The 24,192-nt window shown below is 41.2% G+C and overlaps 1 protein-coding gene and 1 long non-coding RNA gene across 10 annotated transcripts in view; both read left to right on the top strand.

The window, feature by feature from the left end:
* Positions 1-14,506, top strand: part of LOC129189608 (plectin) — a 23,040-nt gene extending 8,534 nt beyond the window's left edge. Inside the window, exons 8-9 of one of the 9 annotated variants that reach the window (XM_054791460.1) lie at positions 5,343-5,407; positions 14,354-14,506. In XM_054791460.1, the coding sequence (XP_054647435.1) occupies positions 5,343-5,381 (39 nt within the window). In that variant the 3' untranslated portion in view covers positions 5,382-5,407; positions 14,354-14,506. The other 8 variants (XM_054791456.1, XM_054791459.1, XM_054791457.1 and 5 more) reach the window with 8 other exon arrangements.
* Positions 14,507-17,285: 2,779 nt separating this feature from the next.
* LOC129189998 (uncharacterized) lies at positions 17,286-22,808 on the top strand. The gene is made up of 3 exons (XR_008572913.1): positions 17,286-19,485; positions 20,198-20,358; positions 20,514-22,808. It is a non-coding gene; the product is annotated as an uncharacterized LOC129189998 (long non-coding RNA).
* Positions 22,809-24,192: the final 1,384 nt, after the last annotated feature.

Consider the following 24,192-nt stretch of genomic DNA (forward strand, 5'->3'; position numbering starts at 1 on the left):
CTAAAGAGAGGGAAAAGTTTCAAAGACAACAGAGCAATGTCTGGGTTTTTGGTCGTGGGGCTGAAATAGATTTAAAAAAACCAGAGGTAATATTCCACAAGTTGCAGGAACTAGAAGCCTTCTGAGATGCTGCTGTGGGCACTGGAATCGGTCAAATACCTGGCTTGTAAAGTTTTAGTGGATTAGCAGTGATGGTGTGATGCACACGTGGACGTGCTCTGCTGTTTTGTACAGTTGGCGTGGTCAGTGACACAGGTGCGTGGAGGCCGTCTATCATCCGCAGCGGACGCTTGCGCTTTTGGCAGCACGCGGTGATGTAAATCTTTCACAAGGTAAGCCGAAGCGGCCGCCGTCTCTTCCTCCAGGCTCTCCTCACTCGCCAGGATCATCCCCCCCCCCTCGCTAATCTACCGCCTCAGGTCCTGTTGGACCTCATCTTCTGAGCTTTTGCAATGTCCGACCTTATGGTGGAAAGCAGGTTGAAAATATGGGATTGGGGGGGGAATCCAGCTGTTGCTTCACAGCGTTGCCAGATAACTCCAAAGTGTTTTTTTTGTTTTTTGTCTGTCTGCGGCGTATTTTAACAAAGACACAACTCTGACAATCTGTCTCCAACAGGCAGGAGACGCCGCCGTGATGCAAGCAACGCTACTTTTCATGCTTTCACGTTGCCAGTTGCCTTCCAAAACTCCTGAAAGACATTGAGTTCAAACGAAATAAATGAGAACACTGATGCATCACAGCCTATCATAGCAGTCTCCAGTTCAGAGTGACTGTGAGCCACATGACTGATGGGATGCTCAGTAAGTGCTATGATCTTCCGTGAGAAACACCAAAACAGACAGACAATAAATAAATAAATAAATAAATAACATGTTTTTAAAAAATATTTATTTGACACAGTTTCTCATCGAAATTTTGTTATATTATTTGTAATTATTTAATTTTATGGAAAAAATTTAAAAACATTGATTTTAGAATGAAACATTAAAATTTGGAAAAATACACTGCAGATATTGTTTCCTTTTCTTAAAACTAATTTTACTCATTGTATTATTTTTATACATTTTTTAAATTTAATGTAATTTTAATTCATTTATAAATTATTTTTTTCTCCCCCAGTAATTCATATTCTTTGCATAAAGTGTCCCTGGTTGTTTTGAAAAGCACTAATCATTAAAATGTATCATTACTATAATTAATAGGAAGTATCTCCTTGTCCTGAACACATGTTCCTTCATTGTTTTTGTTTAGATAAAATAGTAAAAATTATTTCTATTTGCATGTATCTAATTAGCATTTGGCCAGCATTGTTATAAATCCACACATTTTGTTCCTGATTCAGTTAATTTAGCATTTTTTGGCTATTACTCATAATAATAATCGACATGATCCTCTTTGGTGCCATTTTTGGACATTTTTGTCATGACTGACATCAGATTCACGTAGCGATGAGCAACACTCCCATCTGGTGTTGAATGGCGGTATTGCCGTTAAGTACGAAACTACGATCACCGTGTTTCTTGCTCCGGGTCGCCCCCAATCGACTGTGATGGTAAATGCAACCACTAATACCGAGACAGTCAAGCCAAACACGAACACAGCTCGTCTGTGTGATGACACCATGTTATGAAACATTTATTTGATTTATTTTATTGGTTTATTTGACAGGGACAGTGTACATTAATTAGCATTGCTGGACATGTACCAGAATTAGCCAAAAGGCTATTTTTCATCTGTTGTCCCTGGACAGATTTTAAAATCTGTCTCCCTTAAAAACAGCAGTAAAGGAATTATAAAATGAACAATGCAATTATAAAAAAAAATAAACACAAATTATTTTCATTCGTGGCAAACAACTCTGACTTCAATGTTAGCACCAAAGCTAACGCTAACGCGAGGTGATCTGGGGTCGCGGTGACTTATTAGCATCAACGTAATTTTTAACGCTGTTATTTTAAGGTCAAATGATGTTTCTTTAAGCGTTGAAGAGGAACGTAAATAAAGTTGTGGGCTACTAAATGAGTCTAGGAGGACCTTTCTTGATTATTTTCTTTTAAGGCGAGCTCCTTCCTGGACAAAGAGGAGTCTGGGACGTGACGACACACGGTTCTCAGGGGGTGAAGTACAAATGTAAAACATGGAGATATTCATCAGAGGACGGCTGCCAGTTCCCCTGTGGATTTGTAGTGCAGCCAATGTGGAATTTTTAGTTTACTTTCAGTTTTGGTCTGCAAAGCTCTTGCAAGGAGCTTTCACACACACTGACAGCGACGCCAGAACACCTTCTTTGTTAAGCATGACGTTTGATGGACAACATAACGTCTGCTCTGGAGTGTGCCAATGCCTGCCACTTATTAGCATTTGCTGCTTTTCGGGGCAATGGAGGCTTTTTTTTTGTCCCTCGTGGCCCCGATCCCAAACCATCCTGGTCTGCTTCCAAAGCAGCAGAGATGAGTAATAACAAGGAGCGCAGGCTGGCGATTGCCAACAGCCTCTGTGCTTCATTCCCCTGCACCTCGTACACTGGCTCTGCTCTTTCATGGGATAATTATTCCCACTGAGTGCACATGATTTGTTTTTGTTTTTTGTTTTTTTATGAGAGAGAATCCTGCTGGAGGATCAGGAACTGCTGGAGGGGAAAAACATTAGGATATAAGAGACTTCCAGCCTTGCGTACACATCCTAGGATTTAGAAAACAGACCTTCCATCTACGGCACATGTATTCGGATTCGGATTTTTGGGTACGGAGCCTTTGGTGCGTACCGATTTCACGTTAGGGACAGGAAGTGTACATTCGGCACCGCCGCCTCCACAAGCCCGGGTAGTGCGGCTAAAAGTGGACAAAAAGGCGAGGCATTCGGCGTGGAAGCAGAGATCTAGGTGGACGAAAACAGTGCAGTCCAGTCTTTGAGTCACAGCTAGCAAGAGTCCCACGGAGAATCCAGATCCGAGAGAAGCCCTTCCGTGGTTAAAGTCTCCTGTTTGGGAGCACTTGACCTTATAAGACAAAAGCAGTGTGCCTCCATTGCTGCTCAGTAGAGATGAGGAACGGGCCTACAAGCTTCTTCTTCTTAAGTTTCATGCCAGCATGGTGTTGAGTGACCATGTCACTAGAGTGACCAAACGGGTCCTCCTCCATCGACAGGTCGATCTGCGGGAGGTCTTGGTTGACAACGTCGGACCAACCGGCACTCAGTCGGCCTGGAGAAGGTCTCCAGTCGGATGTTGACGGGTCAAACTCCCTAATGACTCTGGTGTGGTGGTCAGTTGGGCAGCGGAGAAGGTGTCTTGAGCATGGCCACGGAGGATGCTGAGCTGGTTTGTTCTCCTACGGAGCTCCTCACTGTAGATGTGGTCATACCACCGCAACGCCCTCAATGGTTCTGAGGGCACAGGACTGGAAGCCATGGATATAGGAGGCCGTGGTCCTGCAGAGTGGCCAGGACTCTTCTCCATAAAAGAGCACCTGGACATCGGTGCGACAGGCCGTCTCCAGAGTGGTCTCCTGCAGCCAGTCCTCGCCGCACTGTGACACCCCAACTTGTTATCATAAGAAATCATGAAAATAGAAGTCATTTGTTCCAGCAGTAATCATCAAAGTATCCTTCCAACACAACGGCTGGTCTTATCAAGCAAAAGTTTCCAACATGTCAGGCAGCCATAAAATGCAAAGTAATTACTTACATACTGTCTTCAGTAAACATCACTGAGATTTATGTCGGTGATGTCAGCTGTCTCTAGTCGGGGAATAAAAGTACCTTTCATGTGGCTCAAACGATTTCATAACATCCAAACGATGAACCGAGCATAAATTTAAGAGTTCGCGACGGGGTCGAGGTTGCGCACAGTTGCAGGCTGCAGCTCTTTGGCACCTGAACGTCACACCGTATTTGTGTCAAAGTCAACTTCCCTAGCGGACACGCGCTGGAAAACACGAGCAAACGTGTCCTGCAACCATCAATATGTCAGCGGCGGGAGATTGTTTCACATTACGGAACACACTCAGACATGGAAGAACATCACCAAGGTGGCTCGTTAACAAAGTCCAGGAATACACCGCAGTCCGTTTGGTCACCAGTAGCATTTTTTTGCTAAGTACTCTGAAGTTGAATGGTTGAGCAACTCAAAATCGAATCGATATTTTTATGTCAAGTATAGAACAAAAGTCAACCACAAATCCAGAAGCCAAACAGGACAGGACAAGGTTTTTGTATGATTTGGTTTTCAGCAGACTTTTTGGAATCAGCACCAATGGGTGGAGCACCATCTCCGGGTCGGGGATGAGATCCTGCCCCAAGTGGAGGAGTTTAAGTACCTCAGGGAGGGAAGGATCGAAGGGGAGATCGACAGGCGGATGGTTGCGGGCTCTGCATCGGTCTGTTGTGGCGAAGACGGAGCTCAGCCGAAAGGCAAAGCTCTCAGTTTACCGGTCCATCTACGTTCCTACCCTCCCCTGTGGTCATGAGCTTTGGGTAGTGACCGAAAGGACAAGAGCGTGGGTACTAGCAGCCGATATGAGTTTTCTCTGTAGGTTCCTGGGCTCTCACTTAGAGATAAGGTGAGAAGCATCCAGGAGAAACTGAGTAGAACGCATTGAGAGGAGCCAGATGAGGGGGCTGGTCAGAATGCATCCCGGGCGCCTCCCTGGGTGGTGTTCAGGGCACGTCTGATGGGTAGGAAGTCTTGGACTTTGGCAGACCTAGGCCACGTTGGAGAGACTATGTCTCTCAACTGGCCTGGGAACGCCTCGGGATCCACTGGGAGGAGCTGGACGAAGTAGGCAGGGAGAGGGAAGTCAGGGTTTCCCTGCTTAGGCTGCTGCCCCCACGACCCGACCTCGGATAAGCGGAAGAAGATGGATGGATGGATGGATGGATGGAAGGATGGATGGATGGATGGATGGATGGATACTAACAAAAACCCAGGTTTCACTGCATTCTAAAGACTTTATGATGGCCACAGGCTTTAAGACTGACAGATTGTGATGGTTGTTGTGACTCTTGCGACTGGAAAGTGGATGAGCTGTTAGAAACTCTTACAAACTTTTCCTGCTATAAACTTGACTTTTTCCTTTTGGAAGCAGTGATTATTCCAGGCTGTAAAAACGCAGAATGTTTGCTAACCCGGTCACCTGCTGCACTTTTTCTCCCTTTATTCAAAATGTTGCACGCTTGAAAATGTTGCTTCGCTGGAATCCTCAATGAGGAAGCAGTTGTGTTTTATTACAACGTAAATTTAGTGCAAATTGGCACATTTGACTCCAAGTTCCCGTCACGGGCGTATTTTCTGTTTATTGTTTTTGATCGTCCTCACTCTGCGTTTTTTATTCTGCCCTCAGGCGGGGAGTCCTGTCAACAGATATCAAAAACCTCCTTGAGGATTCAAACCTGCAGCCTGGACAAGGTCACCTTCTTCTTCTCTTCTGCTTCTGCAAACCTCACTGCGTAACAAATGACTTTAATGTCAAAATAAAGGCATTCATTCGTCATCTGGAACCTTCCACGAGTCTTCACCATTCCTCTATTAAGTAACAAACCTGCTCACGTAAATCTAGTCAAGTAAAGAATGCGCAGTGAGCGAACTAGCTTGGCTAGCCAACAATGACAGATGTTGCGACAGTAGATGTTTCTGTATTTTTAATTTCACCGGTCAAGCTTCTTAACGAGCGAGTGAGATAAGAACATGTTGGCTAGCTAGTAATATTTTCTGGATATTTATATATATCTCCTGAGCCAGTCCGCTGGCTAGCCAACAAGAAATGCAACTGTAACCTTTACATACATTTGCCTGTCTCAGAGCTAGTTGGCCAGCTAGCTCAAGGCTTGATGTAAATTGTACATTTGTTTGTTTTTCAAAATCGACAACATTTTTTCTGTATTTATTGAGCAAGTGAGCTAGCTAGCGCTAGATTTATCTGTCAAGCGCAACGCTCGAAATAACAATTTATCTAGAACAGCTAGCTAACAAGAAATGTGCTCAATGTAACTTTTTTCCCCCTACAATCAAACAGTTTTTCTATCTATTTTTTGAGCAAGTGAGCTATGGCTAGCTAACAAAAAAATGGAGCTAAATGTAGTACAATAGTCCTGTAAATGCACAAGGCTAGAAACAGCTTTTCTATTTGTCTGACAACAGCTTTATCCATCTATCTATCTACAATATCCAGCAAGTGAGCTAGAGTGCTAGTTAGCTAACAACAATTGTTTTAGTGATTTGTCTATCAAGTAACTAGCTAGCTAGCAAAAGGCTAGAAATAACTTTTTTTGTTATTTGTCTCGATAGCTATATCTATCTAGCCATCGTTCTATCTAGCAAGTGAGCTAGCTGGCTAACAAAAAATGTAAATAAATGTAACGTTTTTACAGATTTATGTATCAACTAACTAGCTAGCTAGCAAAAGGCTTGGAGTAACCTTTTAAATGTGATTAAAATGGCTAGCTAGCGACATAGTTTTCCTATCTAGTACAGTTTGCGAGTATTGAACGAGTCATGATTCACTGAATTGGGACTCATGGGTACTTGTCGCTGTTAACTCGTTCATATACTCACCCCTACTACCGCCTAGCTAAATTAAAAACGGAAATCTGTGCGAGTCAGTAAAAGGAATGGAGTTTCCCCATCACTACTATCTACCGAGATGAAACAGTTCGTGTATTTTTAATTGGATATAGCTATCGAGGAAGCTAGCTCGCTAACGATGAGAGATGCTGTGTTCACTGTAGTGGAAATATGGTCAGTAAATAATACTATTGTGCTGCTAGCATGCTAAACTAGAACGGTTAGTTTTTGTAAGGTATTAAAGGTATTTAGAAGGTTTTCTTTGGGTCACTTTGGGTCCCAGACGTAAACGGGTTGTCCAGATGGAAAGCAGACTCGTCGTCATGTGTGATCCACATGCTGAAAAAAACACAAAAAGGGCCCAGAAGCAACTCACAGATGATGCAAATATTTTGGATGAAACGTCTTCCATGTCGCAATGGGACTCTTGGGAGCTGAAAAGCTTCTGTCCAACAAGCAGAGGTGGAATAGCTTCTATTTTTTATGGATGCAAATTCCATCATATAGGCTGGACAGCGATGTGACAGGAAAATATGAACAAATACTTCACTACTTTTGCTTCTCGCTGCTCTTCTGTAAACACCAGGATTCTTTTTATTCTGTCTGAGCAAAAATACGATGTAAATAATGCCAGGAATGCACCATAATAACAAATATACCAGCTAATGTACACACTAAATACATCAAGTATGCTTTTTAAAAATGAGTACTTTTAAGTTTAAGACCCAATGAAACTATTCTTCTTGCCCCAGAAACAAAAACACTACAGTCCTGACGTCTTATGTCATCTACCGTGAACCAGGAAGTAGCCTGCTAGCATACGCACAAACTAAACTCAATTTAGAATTCCCCCCCTTATGTTGAGGAATTTATTTCCTTTTTTTTCCTATTTGTGTTGTTTAAAGTCCAGATGAAACCATTTCTTTCACTCCAGAAACAAAAATGCTACAGTCCCATCATCTTGGGTCATCTATCGTGAACCAGGAAGTAGCCTGTTAGCATACGTATGAACCGACAAACCCAAATTTAGCATCTTCTCCCTTTTGTTGAGGAATTTATTTCCTATTTTCGCTGTTTAAGTCCCAATGAAACCAATTCTCTTGGTCCAGAAAAAGAAATGGTCCTGTCCCGTCATCTTGGGTCATCGACTACGAACCAGGAAGTAGCCTGCTAGCAAACACAAATGTAGCATTTCCCTCTTTTTGTTGAGGAATTTATTTCCTATTTTTGATAGAAACTCGCCCCAGAAACAACAATGGTACCGTCCCGTCATCGACCATGAACCAGGAAGTTGCCTGCCAGCCTACGTACGAACTAACAAACCCAAATTTAGCATTTTCTCCTTTTGTTGAGGAATTTCATTCCTATTTTCGCTGTTTAAGTACCAATGAAACCATAACACCGCCCCCCCCCCATGCCCCGTCATCTTGGGTCATCGGCCGTGAACCAGGAAGTAGCCTGCTAGCATACTTACAAACTAACAAACACAAATGTAGCATTTCCCTCCTTTTGTTGAGGAATTTATTTCCCCTTTTTTTTTTTGTTTAAGATCAAACAATTTCTCTCGCCCCAGAAAAGGAAAAGGTACCGTCCAGTCGTCTTGGGTTAGCTACCGTGAACCAGCAAGTAGCCTGCTAGCGTACGAAAAAACCAGAAATGCCGCGATTTGATCACTTTTGCGAGAGGAATCTAAATTGACTTTTTGATGTTGACCTCGTGAAGGAAATGTTCTCAATAAAATTGCACGGTCTGGTCGTCTTACGTCGTCCCCCTTGAACCAGGAAGTAGCCTGTTAGCATACGGATGAACAAACACAAATTTTACACTTTTCCTTTTGTTGCGAATTTTTTCCCCCTATTTTTGCCATTTCCGTCACACTGGACCACTTCCTCTCACCCCAGAAGCAAAAATGGTGCCGTCTGGTCATTTTACATCAGCTACCGTGAACCAGGAAGTAGCCTGCTAACAGACAAACGACCGAATAAACACAAAGTTAGCATTTCCCCCTTTTTTTGAGTAAGTCGTTTTACATTTTTGCTGTTCGAGTCACAATGTAACAATTTTTCACACCCCAGAATAAAAATGTTACCATTGTCGTAAATCGGGGGTGTCCAAAGTGCCGCCTGGGGGTCATTTGCGGCTCGCGGCTAATTATTTTCATTTTTTTGTTCAATAGAATTTAGCAAGAAAATCCAGCAGAAAAATAGAAAAATCAGCAGCAATAAAGCCAAAATATGATGAGAAAAGTTGTTAATTTGAGCAGAATAGCATTGAAATATTGTTGAAATATTGTTAAATAACAATGTTGAACTTCTAAAGACAAAAAGACGTTATTTAAAAGTTGTAATGCTATGAGAAACAAACAAAACAAGTAAAGTTGGAATTTTAGGAAAAGTAGGTTGGGGAAAACGTTCGAATATTTCAAAAATAAAGCCAAAATATTGCATGAATAACGTCCTAATTATGAGAGTCAAATATTCAAGAAGAAAGTTGAAATAGCTGGAAAATAAAAATTAAAAAACGCTGGAAAAAACAGCTGTAATTTGATGAGAATGACGTCAAACTATTCCGGGAAAAAGACGTGTTCTAACCAGAAAAAGCTGTGATATTAAGAGAATAAAAGAAAAAAATAACATCATTTTAGTAGGATAAAAGTGGTCGTTGTTGTAAAATGAGGTAACAATATTACGGGAATAAAGTCGTAATTAGGACAAAATGTAAAGAGGAAGTTGCCAGGTGTCCATCATGGTGCCAACGTTGTCGTGCGAGTCCACCCTGAACATGCTGCTGACCCGCGGCGGCGTGCTGTCGGAGCGTGACGCCAGGGGCCCGGACGGCCGCTTGGACGGTGGGGTGCACAGGTGAAATGCGGCGGCGGCAAAGGCGGTTCCAGTCGCTGGGCTAGCAAAAGTCTTGCTATTGTCGTACGAGGGCCAACATCAGCGGCCTGGAGGACAGATGTGTTCCATCCGGACTTGGCGTTCCCGTCTGCCGACTGTTTACACTGGCGCACCCGCGTTCCCCTCGCAAACCGTGACGAGCGTTCACGCCGGCCGTGGACTTGAAAAGATTCATCAGAAGCTTCGTTCAGACCAGCGAGCGTTGGTCTACTTTGTGTCAAACCTGAAATACTCGAGCAGCTTTTCTCCTCTTTGTCTGCTTCCTTTTCACACGCGTCTCAAAGACAGCAAAGGACTCGTCAGGCAGGAATCCTCGGAGCCGTCAAATGTTTTCATGCACTTTTACATTTCTTTCACACCACTTTCTTCTCTTCTTACACCCAAGGAAGCCAATAAGTAAGAGGCCGACGCCCTGCAGGCGCCATCGTGGCCCTAAAAGAACGTCTGCACGTCCTGCACTCCTCGATTCCTCTCACTGGCTTGGCTGTACAACCATGTGATTTCTCACAGCCAATCACAACTTAGACCTTATTATTATTAAATACTCAAATTAAAAATGTTAACTATAAATGATAAGTAACTAATGTGTAGAAAGTTTAAAGTACTTTAACGAGTCAGCAAAATTTGTAAAATATATATAATTGGCAAATAATAAAGTTGAAAAAAATTCAAAAATGAAAATATTATTGAAATTACTTTGACAAGCCACAGCAAAATTAGTTAAAAAAATATATATATATGTATATATATATATATATATATATATATATATATATATATATATATATATATATAGAAATGGCAAAGTATTCTAACTAGTCACAATAAAATAAAAAAATATTTTAAAAATATATAAATGGCAAATTAATTTTTTTATTTGTAATTTCAAATATTTTAACTTGTCACAGCAAAACGTATAAATATATAACTTATAAAATATACTTATACAACTATAAATATATAAATATAAATGGAAAATGAATAAAAAAATGAAAACTGAATATATCCTTTCAATTATTTTAACAAGTCACTGCTAAATTTGTAAAAATAAAAAATAGATGACAAATAATTTATACAAATGTGTCTATAAGTGTTTTAACTAGTAACTGGAAAATAAAAATATATGTGGCAAATAAAAACAATGAATATATATATTTGTATATGTGGGTGTGAATATTAAATTGGAAGTATTTTAACAAGTCACAGCAAAATTTGAAAAAAAAATTACAAATATGCCAACGGTAAAAATGTATATAATTTAGTTTAACAAGTCAAAAAAAAAATGTGATTAAAACATATAGAAATGGCAAATACTTTTGAAAAGTGTATATATAATTTGAAGTATTTGAACAAGTCACAGCAAAATTTGAAAAATTAAAAATAAATGCCAAATAAATGAAAAACATTTTCATATGTACTGTATATATAATTTTACGGATTTTAACAAGTCGCAGCAAAATACGTATAAAACAAGGATAAATGGCTTTAATTCTGAATTTTTTTTCCCTTTCCCTAAAAAGCTTAGTGCTTTTCAAACAGATCAATTACTGTTATATGAATGATGCTTGTTAATGCGTAATGATTATATCAATCTTTTCATTTGTAATCATTTCAAATAAGCTACATTATTGCTGCAATGTATATTAACATTTATTGATATTAATTCAAATTATTTCATTCATATTTTCCTGTTTTATTTTAAAACATGGAATTGTAGACGTGAATGTTTGTTACATTGTACAAAGTCATGATGTCTCTTGATATTGAAATTATTTACTAACATTTATCATTGAAATCATAGCAATTACCATCATTTTCTATCTGTTATTTACTCCCTGTTTTTATTCAAAACATATAAAAAAAATTAAAAGGCAATAGCAGCATTCATTATTAACACATTTTACTCCCGGCGTCACTGAGGTCATCTTGCAGTGTTATACCTAAAGCGACCACTGGAGGCCGCCATTGCACCACAATTAGCCAATCGGAGGAGTCTCACGTCTTCAATGTGTCTTCAATTAGCAGCCCAGTCAACACCTTCCCCTCAATCGGAATGTCAGGGCAGTCTTTGCTTTCTTTCCGCTTTCTCTCCCCTCTAATCACCAAACAGTCAAAAAATTAACTACTTGTTGCATGCACGGAACACATTTTTACTCTTCACTGTCAGTGCCTTGGAGCGTTGTCATGGATCCAATGTGCTGATATTCCAAGTCCATAAGTGATGATCCTAATGCGCAAAAACGGCAGGAATTCGGTGTTTCCAACCGCAATTAGATTTGGATCACAGTGGGAAAGCCCTCAAAGCTGTTAGAATTAAGTTCTACGCTAAAATCGTGACTCGTGCCATTATTTTAAGGGTTATCGCTGTCTTTTTTTTATACAGTATATCTGTAGTGAAAACCACAGCTGCGAGGAGGCAGCACTTAGTTATTTGCCAAAAGAAGCATTTTTCAGCAAGTAAAAGGCCAATTTAGAATAAAAACGCTAACAATAGTGGGCAATATTACCGTTAGCACACACACAACCAAGGCTAACACATCACTAACAGCGGCTAATACATGAAAAAGCACGTGTTGTTGACGGTGATTAATGCGCCGTTGACACAGCTAACACAGGCTGACGGCTAGCAAACACCCAACAAGCAAACGCTAACACTCTGTAAACATTCAGATAACAAGGGAACAACGCGACGCAAGGCTAACAGATGCCGAGACAAAGCAATCGCGGCGCTAACAACAATAAATAGTGATGTGTCGGTCGCGAACGAATTGGCTGGAAGAGACGGCTCTTTGAAATGAACAACAGAGCCCCCTCATGCCGTTGGGAGTCACTTAGCTTTTTCATTCTTTTAGTGAGACGAGTCAAAAGAACTGGCTTTCCAAAAAGAGACGAAATTGCCATCACTATTGAGCTAACTAGTGATGTGTCGGTCGCAACTGAATCGGTTGTAAGAGCCGGCTCTTTGAAATGAACAACAGGAGCCGGTTTGCATCATTGGGAGCCGTTTAGTTTGTTTATTGTCTTTTTTTCTGTTAAAGGCGAATGTCATTGGTCAAGATGTGTGGCGACGTCTCTGTGTCCACACTAAAGGGGGAGGGGCGGGGTTAAGCACACGCTGTGCCGCTCTTAGATCCAATTGTTTTGTGAGAAATTTGCATGAAGAGATTTGACCTATTTTGACTTAATTTGTCTATTGAGGTGGGTCTTTGTTTTTGTAATATTATATTATAATATATTTTGTCGCTGCTCATTGAAGTGTAAATAAACCATTTAAATAATAAACATTTGATATTATGTGGTTTTTACATTAGTAATTCATTTTACGCAATACACATCGTTTGCTAATAAATTCATATAAGACAACAACAACAAAAAAATCTGAGGAGCCACTTGGGAGCTGAGTGAACCGGTTCTCTAAAAAGAGCCGAAATGTCCATCACCACCGCTGACACAGGCTGACGGCTAGCAAACACGCAACAAGCAAAGGCTAACACTCTGTAAACATTCAGATAACGGAGGAACAACGCGACACAAAGCTAACACACGCCGCGACAAAGCAATCGCGGCACTAACAGCCTTCTGAAATGAGCTAACAGATCTTTAGCATCTTGTTCTGGACCGGACGGCTTCAACTTATCAGCTTTTCTTCTAAAACAATAAAAAGTGGAATCCCTCAAGCAAAAAAAACCCAAGAGCAAACAAACTCTGCAGTCATTTCTTTCTTTGCCCATCCTTCATCCAAAGATTCTGCTTTCAATAAAAAGTGAAAAAAAGGGTGTGTGGCACACGCGCTACCGCCGCCACGGCGAGGAATATGTTAGCAATTAAAAGGAATATTAATGCGCGGGTGACTCAGTGTTTGTGAGTCAGTGTTGTCGTGCGCTTGGTGCGCGTTGCCTGGCAGCGCCGCTGCGGGCTTCTGATAATGACTTGATCACATCTAAATCAACTTCTTCATGCAGCCCTTCGAAACACTTTAAGATATACGCTAAGCCAACCTTCTTTTGCCCTTTCTTTGGGGTTTTTGGGGCACTGAAAGCGTTCTACGTATTTATACCAAGTATAGAATAGAATTTATGTTACGATATCTCACGTAACGTTAGCATAAAGAGTCAATCTATGTTATAGAAGCCGTGCTATCTTGTGACACGGCAATATCTATATTTTTATTACTGTATAATAAATGATCACACTGTACATTATATGTACATATATTTTTATTTTTGAAACATTTCAGTGACAATAAGGACTAAAATGGTAAATGACATTACAAAGAAATGATCATACTTTTATATTATTAAATAACACATTCTTTTAGTGATTCATATTTTGATATTTATATTTAGTTTGTTATATGTTATAATCATTTCTATATTTACATTAAATATGTTATATTTTTAACATCTATCTAAAAATTAATTATATAAAATAAAAATAAAATATTAAATATTAGAAATAATCATACTTATTTATAAGTTTGTTTATTTATTGAATATTTTTTAAATATATTTCATTTTTTTTCATTTTTTTTTGTTTTTTCAAAATGAAAGTCGTGTTCGTGATGGGACATAACGTGTTATTATTATGGAATTATTTCATGTATGAATATTTTACAGTACATTACTTTATTGATTTATATTTATTTTTACATTTGTATATTTTATAATAAATCATATATATTTTATGTGTTATATCTACATTTATTTTAGATTTCTCTCAAATAGTTATCTATTTTTTACATGCATCTTCTATGCTAGGGTCACGGGTATGCTAGAGCCTATCCCAGCTGGCTTTGGGTGAGAGGCGGGGCACACCCTGGACTGGTCGCCAGCCAATCACAGGGCACATATAGACAAACAGCCAACAACTTCGTGTATGGACTTGTGTGCAGGACTGAATGCTTGTGCACTGATGGCTGATGCGTGGTTGCCAAGAAGAAGAAGAAGAAGAGAGAAGGGTGACATGGGAACTGAACCATCTGCATCTCCCCTGCTGGTCCTGCAGTAACGTGGTCCGGCTGTCTGGGAATGAAAAAGACGGGTCCAGAGCTGATCCAAAGGCACGGTACCGCTCTTATACAAGCTTGAAGGACAGGCTGGAAAATGAAGGCGGTGTGAGCCAATGCAGATGTAAATGTTCTCTTTTGCTCGTCAATCCCTCCGAAAGCTCACGTTTCCACCTCCTGTTTCCTGCTCGCACCGCATAACAAACCTCAGCCGGCGTTGGCTTCAGAGCTTCACCCCGCAACCGTCACAAACGCTTATTTTGCTTTTTCTGTTTTTTGACAGCTTAGTCCAACCTGGTTGTACAATTTGGAATTCCATTGGAATATTGGCAAAAAACACTCGCCTCTGAAGTGTCGCAAAACTTTGTGAGACGTCAGCAAATCGCCTGAGATGTCAGCTCAGTTAGCATGGAAGGAGTCATTCGGCGTGAGGTTTTTGCTTTTTCTTTGGCTTCTTTGCGACACGGATCCGAAAAAGTGCTAGCCTTACCCGTAGATTTACATGAACTCATTCCCTTCAGTAGACGATGTTGTCTGATCTTTCAAAGCACACAGAATATTGTGTTCTATGGCTGCATAAACATGGAACCTACCAAAAGAAACATTAGACTCTCGTCTTTCATCAGACCTTTTTCCGTTTTTAGTAACCAGCAGTAGAACGTAGGTAAGTTTCAGGAAAATATCGGTTCCCAACTAGAAAAGGGAGAAAAACAGCTTGTTGTGAAACGATACATTTCAAGCATAACTTTCACTTTGCCACAAATATTTTTTGCCTTTGTGACAACTCAAATATCTACACAACTGTACCACAACATAAAAACACAAAAAGGGTTGTTTTACATGAAAACAGCAATTTATTTCCAAATATAACACCATCAGCTATTTACAATTTTCACATTTGGAAGTCAACTGTTTGCGTGCGCGCGTGCGTGCTTTTGTGTGTGCGTGTGCATGTGTTAAAATTTCCCTACTGTGGTGACTTTGTGCACGCTACACTCCTCCATGCTCTCCAACTTCCTCCTTCCTGTCTTCCGTGTTTCCTGCGTCGTCATGAGTTCCCACATGCACTTCTGCCACCTCGTGGCCGCTTTTGTGGCTTAAAATTGCGCTGCGGTGGTGCTGAGTTGCATCATCATCATATTTATTGTTTAATTTATGAAACTGTACTTTTGAAATATCAGAACCACTCAATTAAAACCGTGTTTGCTAATATTAATATTAACTGAATTAATGAAACAAGTATACATTTTTAGATTTATTGTTTAACGTCTAAGATGTTGTTTCTTGATATAAACACTGACTAACACATTCTTACACTTCATGACAAATGAAATTCAAATCTCTCTGCTTCTATCTTAAATAATGTTTAAAAAAACATCCCTAAAAGTTTGAAGAAGATGATTTTAATGTAGTTATTATGGCGGAGCGCTAACCGTAAGCCATAAACCTCTACAGAGCTCTACCCAGCCAAATTCTACATTTAATGTTTGTGTGTTTAACAATAGTGTACTTATTGGGTTTTTGGGGTAAAACATGCAGTAGTCAGCATGTGGATTCAGGTCCAGCGTCATGAATCTGCTCCAACGTTTCCTGGCTGCCTCACCTCCTTCATTTGCAGAAAATTGCCGGGGCAAGTGCTTGGTCCCGGCTGGGAGCGGGCGTCTACGCCAAGCACGTCGCCCCGTGTGTCGCGGCGTTGAGCGCGGCTGACATCCAAACATACTTTCTGCGTCGTATTGCGTACAAGTGGAGATGCTAAGCACTTCCCTGAAAGGAAACAATATTCAGGTGTGTGAGAGAGCATGTGTTCACGTCAAGGTGCTTGGCTGCATGGCTGCGTGTCAAGAGTTGGCGGTTGAGTCCTACACCTCAGACAGGGTTTTTTTTTGGGGGGGGACAGGGTCTGGCTGTGAAAGACGGGGCAAGGTATGCGGGTTTTTGGAGTGTGGGGGCGTAAAGTGTGCTATTATCCACTTTGCAGGTTTTTCCAAGGCATGTTGTAAGAGATCCTTCCATGGGCGTACTGTACTGGATGCACCATTAGGGACCACTTGGTAGCTGCTTTTCTAACAACCAGTTGGTAGCTGCTTTTCTAACACCCTCTTCTAACATGAAAACTTAAAACCAGGGGCGTCCTAACTTCTTCTCCAACTTTGTCACTTGGATATTTTGTAAAGCAACACACGTTCGACTTAAATAATCTTCATGATCTTTTCGTAATATCATGACTTAATTCCTGTAATATTATAACTTTCACCAACCCATCCATCCATCCATCCATCCATCCATCCATCCATCCATCCACCCATCCATCCATCCATCCATCCATCCATCCATCCACCCATCCATCCATCCATCCATCCATCCATCCATCCTTCCATCCATCCATCCATCCATCCATTTTCTGGGTCTCAGTAGGGAAGCCCAGACTTCCCGGTCCCCGGCCACCTCCTCCAGCTCCACCGGGAGGACACCAAGGCGTTCCCAGGCCAGCTGTGAGACATGATCCCTCCAGCGTGTCCTAGGTCTGCCCAGGGGCCTTCTCCCGGCTGGGCATGCCCGGAACACCTCACCAGGGAGGCGTTCAGGAGGCATCCGGACAAGATGGTTCCCCTTAATGTGAAGGAGCAGCGGCTCTACTCTCTCAGGGTGAGTCCAGCCACCCTACAGAGGAAACTCACTTCAGCCGTTTGTATCAGCGATTTCGTTCTTTCGGTCACGAATCAAAGCTCATGACCATAGGTGAGGGTGGGAACATAGATGGGGGGGGGGGTAAATCGAGAGATTTGCCTTCCGGCTCAGCTCTCTGTTCACCACGACGGTCCGGTACAGCGACCTCATTACTGCAAACGCTGCGCCGATCCGCCTTCGACATCACTCTCCAACCTTCCCTCACTTGTGAACAAGACCCCAAAATACTCCTCCACCTGGGGCTGGACCTCATTCCCAACCCGGGGGGTTCAATCCACCCTTTTCCAACTGAGAACCACGGCCTCGGATTTGGAGGTGCTGAGTCTCACCCCAGAAGCTTCACACTCAGATACAAAGTTAACCCCCAACCGCATTTGACAAATTTACACCTTTATTTAGATGTTTTTGTCTCTCTATCTTTTTCTTTATTATTTCAGATTTATGCTCCTAAAATGTACATGATTTTTTTTTTTTGCATGCTGGTGCAACATGTCAATGGTAACCTTGTAACATCTCAACAGAACCAAAAAATGAGTGTATGTCTCCCAGAGTTTATATACTGTACGGTACGATCCCACTTCTGACACCAACATGGTGATCTCTATAGCTTACTGCAGGAAAGTGTGTTCTTACAAGAAAGAGGCAGTAATATCGTAACACCCGTAATCCATCGAGCTAATCACTTCAGCATAAAGTAGCATTTCCACAGCAAAGAAGGTACACTTAGGTACACCATGTCTGTAGTTCTGGTAGTTTCTGACGACGTACCAGAGTGGTCCAGTTTTCATATTTAACCTTGTAAACCCCAATTTTAGTTAGTTAGTTCCTATTAGTTTAAATAATGATGGAACATGTCAACAGTAACCTTGTAACACCTAATCAGAACCAAAAAATGCATGTATGTCTCCCAGTGTTTACATAGCATATAATCCCCTTTCTGACACCAACATGGCAAGCAAGCAGGAAATATGTGCCAGAAAGAGGCAGCAAAATGAACTTTATTTGAGCCCTATTGACACCTAAACTGTAAACATCCACTGCCAGTTTATTATTTGCTTTGGTACACTTTGCACCCGGCAACTTTAGGAGATTTGTTGAATAGGGCCGTCAGTTGGAGCATTTAGGACATATTTCTGTGTATTTTTATGTTTCTTGATCAGAAATCATAACAGAATGTGTGTTCCTATTACAAATGTTGGAAAGGCAGCTGAACAAATGGTGTGCACATCTGCTTATCTGAAGGCGGTGCACGTTGTTTGCACAGTTGCCCCAAGAAACAAAGTGCTTCCAAACAACAGATCATCTCCACTAAGCTTTGGAGGTACACTGCGGTGGTGGTTTGAGGCCAGGCCAGTAAATATCAAATACTCTTTATGCCAAAGTGGATGAAAAATGGATTGGATTGGGTTGAAAGGTGGCGTCGGCCCCTCCCCCCCCCAAAAAAACAAGATGATACGACCTCCGTAAAGAATGTGTCACTCAATCGGGCCATGCAAGCCATGCCTCCTTACGCCAAACCTCGACTAAAAAGCCCAAACGTCTGAATTTACTGCCAGCTGATGGATGAAGTTGTTCTGACGAGGTTGGAACAGCTGGCACGCGGGTGGACGCGTACCGGCAGCAAATCAAATCCAGCGAGCGGATTGTGTGATTGTTCTCTCGCTGGCAAAGGGGACGGAGACATGAACGACGACGTGATGGACTTTTCCAGACGGCTTTGCGCCCAGCAGGAGAAACGAGCTGCGATCGAGTTCCCATCACGAATGGAGGCTGGAGAAATGTTCCCACGGCGTAGAGCACATGTTTCATACGCAAAACATGGGTGCCTGCGTGTCTCATCAACCACGTCTGCTTTCTAACCCGTCATTAGCGTTAGTATGCTGCAGTGGAACCACCAGGGTGGAAAACGTAACAATAACCCTAGAACAGGGGTGTCCAAACGTTTTATATCACTTAAGTTATAAGTTTTGGGATAGGCTCCAGGAGAAGTGGCATAGAAAATGGATGGATGGATGGAAGTTATAAGTACAAAAAGAATATAGTCTTGTAAGTATGCTAGCAGAACATTAATATAAATATAATTCTGCAGCTGCACTTTTTGGGAGGTGTAAAACAGCCTTGATGTGAAAGTAGCAGATTTTTTTGGTTAATTAACGTGTGCCTTTAGTCTGTCATTTACGGTAATTTGGTCACGTGGTGCTAATGGCGGAAGGGAAACACCTGTTGTGTTGTGAATGGGTAAAGCGCAAACGATGAGAGAGGAGAAACTTATTTGTTCGGCGAAAAGTCCAAAAAGCAGCACAATTACGTGGGATTGGATTAATTTGGTGAGTGAGCTTTACATACAAACACTGCTGTGCTGCCTGTGTGTGTTTTTAAGCTTTATGGCTTCATTTATGTTCATTTGTTAGCAAGTGACATGCTGTAATGCTGAAATCATACTAAAATGATGCTTCGCACATATATGCGGTCTATCTACGTGCTAGTTAGAAGAATAAGACTGATTTATGGTCATTTATTTAGAATTGTGCAGATGCTTCGAATCTTGAGCTGGAGAAGCGTCAAATCTCACACAGCACCGTGCGGGTGCGCAACCGGAAGTCCCTAAATTAGTCAGCAGAAGTAAAGCCACAGTGTGTGGGGATGATAAACTGCACATGTGCTGTGGTTTGATAGGAAAACTATAAACTTGCGAAACAGCTATAATTAAGTACGAGTAGAAATACAAGCTATAGTAAACCTAGATAGTTTTTAAGGGGGTCTCCTGTGTAGTCTCGGTGCAATAACAAAATAAATGACCATCTCCCCGCTGAATGTACATCTAGTCACTACTCTTTCCAGGTGCATTTCTGACCTTTAGCTGATGTCGGTGTCTAATTTGCATAATTGGCCATGATGCATGTGCTTATTTATGGACTCTGGGGGAGACCAAAAGTGAGCAAAAAACATGAAAAGCAAAACAACTGTGTTTACAAATACAAATGAACTTTCTACTGTTGCTTCTTTGTGCGTCTGTGTGTTTTTAATGTCACAAGCAAGACGGAGCCCTGTCAGTGCTTGCAGATGAGGGCGACCACAGCAGGACCTGCTGCTCGTTGAGAAGAGCGATACATTCTTTCATGGTAGACTCTATGGTGTCCAAATCTATTTGTGGGGGTCCACATAGCACGATATTGTCATCTTGTCTCTTGTCTCAGGTGGTAAGTAGTCATGTTATGTTTTTATTTTATTCTGTTTATCTATCCATCGCTCTTATCATTACATGTCAATAGTAATAGATTACTATGAATTCTGGAGTGAATATCTTTATCTTTACCTTTTTTTTTTTCAAATATTTCTTTATTTTTTTCCACAGGTCTGTTAGAGGTTTGACAGAAACAAGCTGGTCCGTGGGAACCACTGCTTTAAAGAAAAAACACTTGAGAGTACAGATTTTTTTTTTTTTGGAAGTACAAATATACACCAAATGTACTCCATTACATTAATGCGAGTAAATGAGTTGCTTTCCACCTTGTGCGCGTTTTGCACGTCACAGGGTCAAAGTAGGAGCAGGAAGTTTGGCTGAGGACAACACAGATGGAGACGTTACAACATTCCCACTTTTTAGGAACGTTTTTCGGGGAAGCTTGACCTCAACCGGGGGGGACACACTTTGTGACTCGTGGGCAGCTGGTCAGAATAAAGGATACTTAAGTAAGCAAGTAAACAAACAAACGGCACACGGCATTGGTTGGACAATATTCATTTGAAAGAAGTGTTGCGTTGTATTTGATTTGGAAATAAAGTTGTTAGTGGAGTTGCAAAATAGAGAAAGGGAAACAGTAAACTGGCGTACAGCGTTTGCTATTTACTGGAATTCAGATGATTGTTTGATTGTTCACCTCCCACCCGCCCTCATCGACATGTTTGCCGTCCGACAAAACCATGGTGAGACGTAGAAACCAAAGGTAAACATTAGAGCCGCAACAATCAGTTGATGAATCGTTGGCGTCGACAACTATTTTGGTATTCACTTAATTGTTTTTTGATTTTAAAAATGTAAAACATGCTCACATGTGAATGTTGTTTGATTTCCTTGGTCATCCACGAAAGCAGACCTATTATGTTTGTGTTTTAGGCAAAACAAGATATTCACACGTTAGCATTGACTTTGGAAAACAGCGATTGGCGCTTGATGTTTGCTTCATGATTGGTCTGTCTATTAATCAAAACAACACGCTTCAGATTCATCAACTGAGAAAATAGTCGTTAGTTTGAGCCCATAAAGAATGAGTTTTCTGCAGAACTTTGTCAAATAAAGCCTTGCTGTCCGTCCCCCCCGTCACACAGGCTTGTGCTTCTTTGTAAACAAACCCCCACTCTGCTTTGTTTCAAAGCCTCGTCTTCTCTGAGCTGCCGTGAGGTGGTCCCTTGCCGTGATGACACGTGTATCATTGGAAGCTTGTGAAACTATTATACTTAAGTACAAGTGCAGGTATAACAAGCTAAGAGTGAAAGTAGTTGCTTTAAAGTGGGGGGGGCACGTTTGCAATCAAACAAAAATATGGCAAAAATAGAAAAAACGAACGCAAACAATGACTTTTGTCATATAAAGCTTGTTCTCTGTCCCCTTTTGTCACACGGGCTTGCGATGTTTGTAAACAAACCCCCGCTCTGCTTTGTATTCCCTGAGCTGCTGTGAAGCATCCCCGTGGATTACTGCAATGACACGTACAATGGTGTGAAAGTGTTTGCCCCCTTCCTGATTTATTTTGCAAAAATTTCAAATATTAGTCAACATTAGACAACACAGTTGAGTATATAAATGAACATATATCTGATATTGGCTTTTTTTCAGCCCCCAATATTTGTATCGGCCCCAAAAATCCAATTGTTTTAAATAAGCTTCTTAATGAGTGTTTTTTTATAGCCTTTTTTTATTGCACATGTGGCCTCACGTGGACCACAGTAAACATATGGCTGTGAAAAGACGTTTATATGACATACCTTTACAGCCTTGTCGCTATCGTGGAATAGTGTTTAGAAGACATGTAAACAAGGCATGACTTACTCTCTTGTGCCAACTTTGACGTTGTGGTTCTTCTTTGTCTTGTTTTTTTCCTGTGTACTGGCGGAATAGCATCCTTTTTCAAAATGCGTTCATACCGTACTTTCAAGCCAAATACTTCTTGTAAAGGTGTTCCTTTGAAGCAGTTGTCAGTGAAATGATGTGTCTGTGTCTTGTTCTCTTAAACCCTCCTCTTCTGGAAAAGAAAACTTAAGTGTCACTGCGAGACTGTAAACATCCAGCAGCAACACGTCATTTCGGTATGACTACTATTTTGATGAAAAATGTACTGAACCAAGTCAACCAACTACTTCGAGAAGAGTTTGTTTACTCTGCGACAACTAGTTTGTCACGGCTGGTGCCCTGAACTATAAATGTAATCTTTGTGAATTTTTAATGTTGGCTTTCGACAAATTGAGCAATGTAGAACATAATTACAAACAATATACACTAGGTCCCCAACTTACGAACACCCGACTAGCGAACACTCGCGAATACGAACACAAGCCGACTGGTCTATATTTTATTTTATTTTGCCTTGTAGTCACTCAATCAGTATTTCTACTGCTACTGTACATGCTTGACCAGTAGAGGGCACTGTGACATTGCTAATGGGACCAACAGATACAGTGTAAAGCTAAATGGAAAGCTAAATTGTACAACCCGACAGAGCGTGTGATTAAAGTTTATGAAGAGTTAATAGGCCTGCTTAATTCTACACCACCCACAGAACACTACCTCTTTTAGAAGAGTCTAACCACCACCACCATTTGTACTTTTTTTTTCAATATCTCCTCCAACTCCACCACAACGATGTATGCTCGACCACTCCTCTTCAAAGGTAAATAACATTTATCATTACGTATTATTATATCACTTTTATTATTGTTTTTTTCATTAATTATCCTGGTTTAATATTACTACTGCATCCAAACTCATATTTACATACATACACATATACTGTATATGTATACACGTACATGTAGTACCTATATCATTGGTAATATTACCTTTTCCCCTACTTAAGAACGATTCCACTTAAGAACGGTCGTCTGGAACCAGTTGTGTTCGTAAGTTGGGGACTTAGTGTATTATATAATGTATGTAAGCAAAGTTGATAAATGATCAAGTGCAGGTGTAACAATCTAAGGGTAAATGTAGGTCATTTTCCTGTGGAGTTTCAGTGCAAGTGTTATTTAATGACCTTCATTAATTGAAGCGCAACAAGAAAATGAATCATCACCTCCCTGCAGAATGTCCATACAGGTGGTCATCAAAAGATGGCTTCTCCGTCCCTCTTTGTCATCCAGGCTCGTGCTCCTTCGTAAACAAACCCCCACTCTGCTTTGTATCCCTTCTCGGAGTGTCTGTGACACAGTTCCTGGGATTACTGGAATGACATGTACCTCACTGGAACTCTTTTTTTGATCAAATGGTTCAAAATTGATGGTAGTTTAAAAATGGCAGTGCAAAAATACAAATTTGTAAAAGTTGGCCGTGCCGTGCCGTGCTTGGCCTAAACTGTGCCCCCTAGTGGCTGCAGCTGTGTTTTAAATCGCAAATAAGTTTTTATTCACCAGCAGTCATTCTTCTCACTTTCTTCAACCCTTTTTTTTTGTGTGCATGTTTATTTAAAGCGACCCCTGCGGTTGTGAATCAGTGTTCTGGTATGCCTCGGAAGTTGCTGGAAAAACACAGCGCCGGGAAGGTTTCGCAGCGTTTCCTCTTCACTTTTGAGGAGGGGAAACAGAACGAGGCCGGCAGCATTGACCTGAATGCATTTTCCCCCAGAGTTCCGTCGACTAGCATAGTAACGATCCTGACCAAGTGACGCTTGCTTATTCTGGACCGGCTTCATCCCCGAGTCCAGCTGCCAGACAAACCCGGCGCGAGCTTCCAAAGGAGCAGCACCACCAAGATCAACAAACACGACTAAATACGTTACAGCGAGGTAAAATAAGCACGGCGCGGATGGCGTTGGTGGCGC

This window comes from Dunckerocampus dactyliophorus, chromosome 11, assembly GCF_027744805.1.
Source record: "Dunckerocampus dactyliophorus isolate RoL2022-P2 chromosome 11, RoL_Ddac_1.1, whole genome shotgun sequence".
Taxonomy (NCBI): Eukaryota; Metazoa; Chordata; class Actinopteri; order Syngnathiformes; family Syngnathidae; genus Dunckerocampus; species Dunckerocampus dactyliophorus.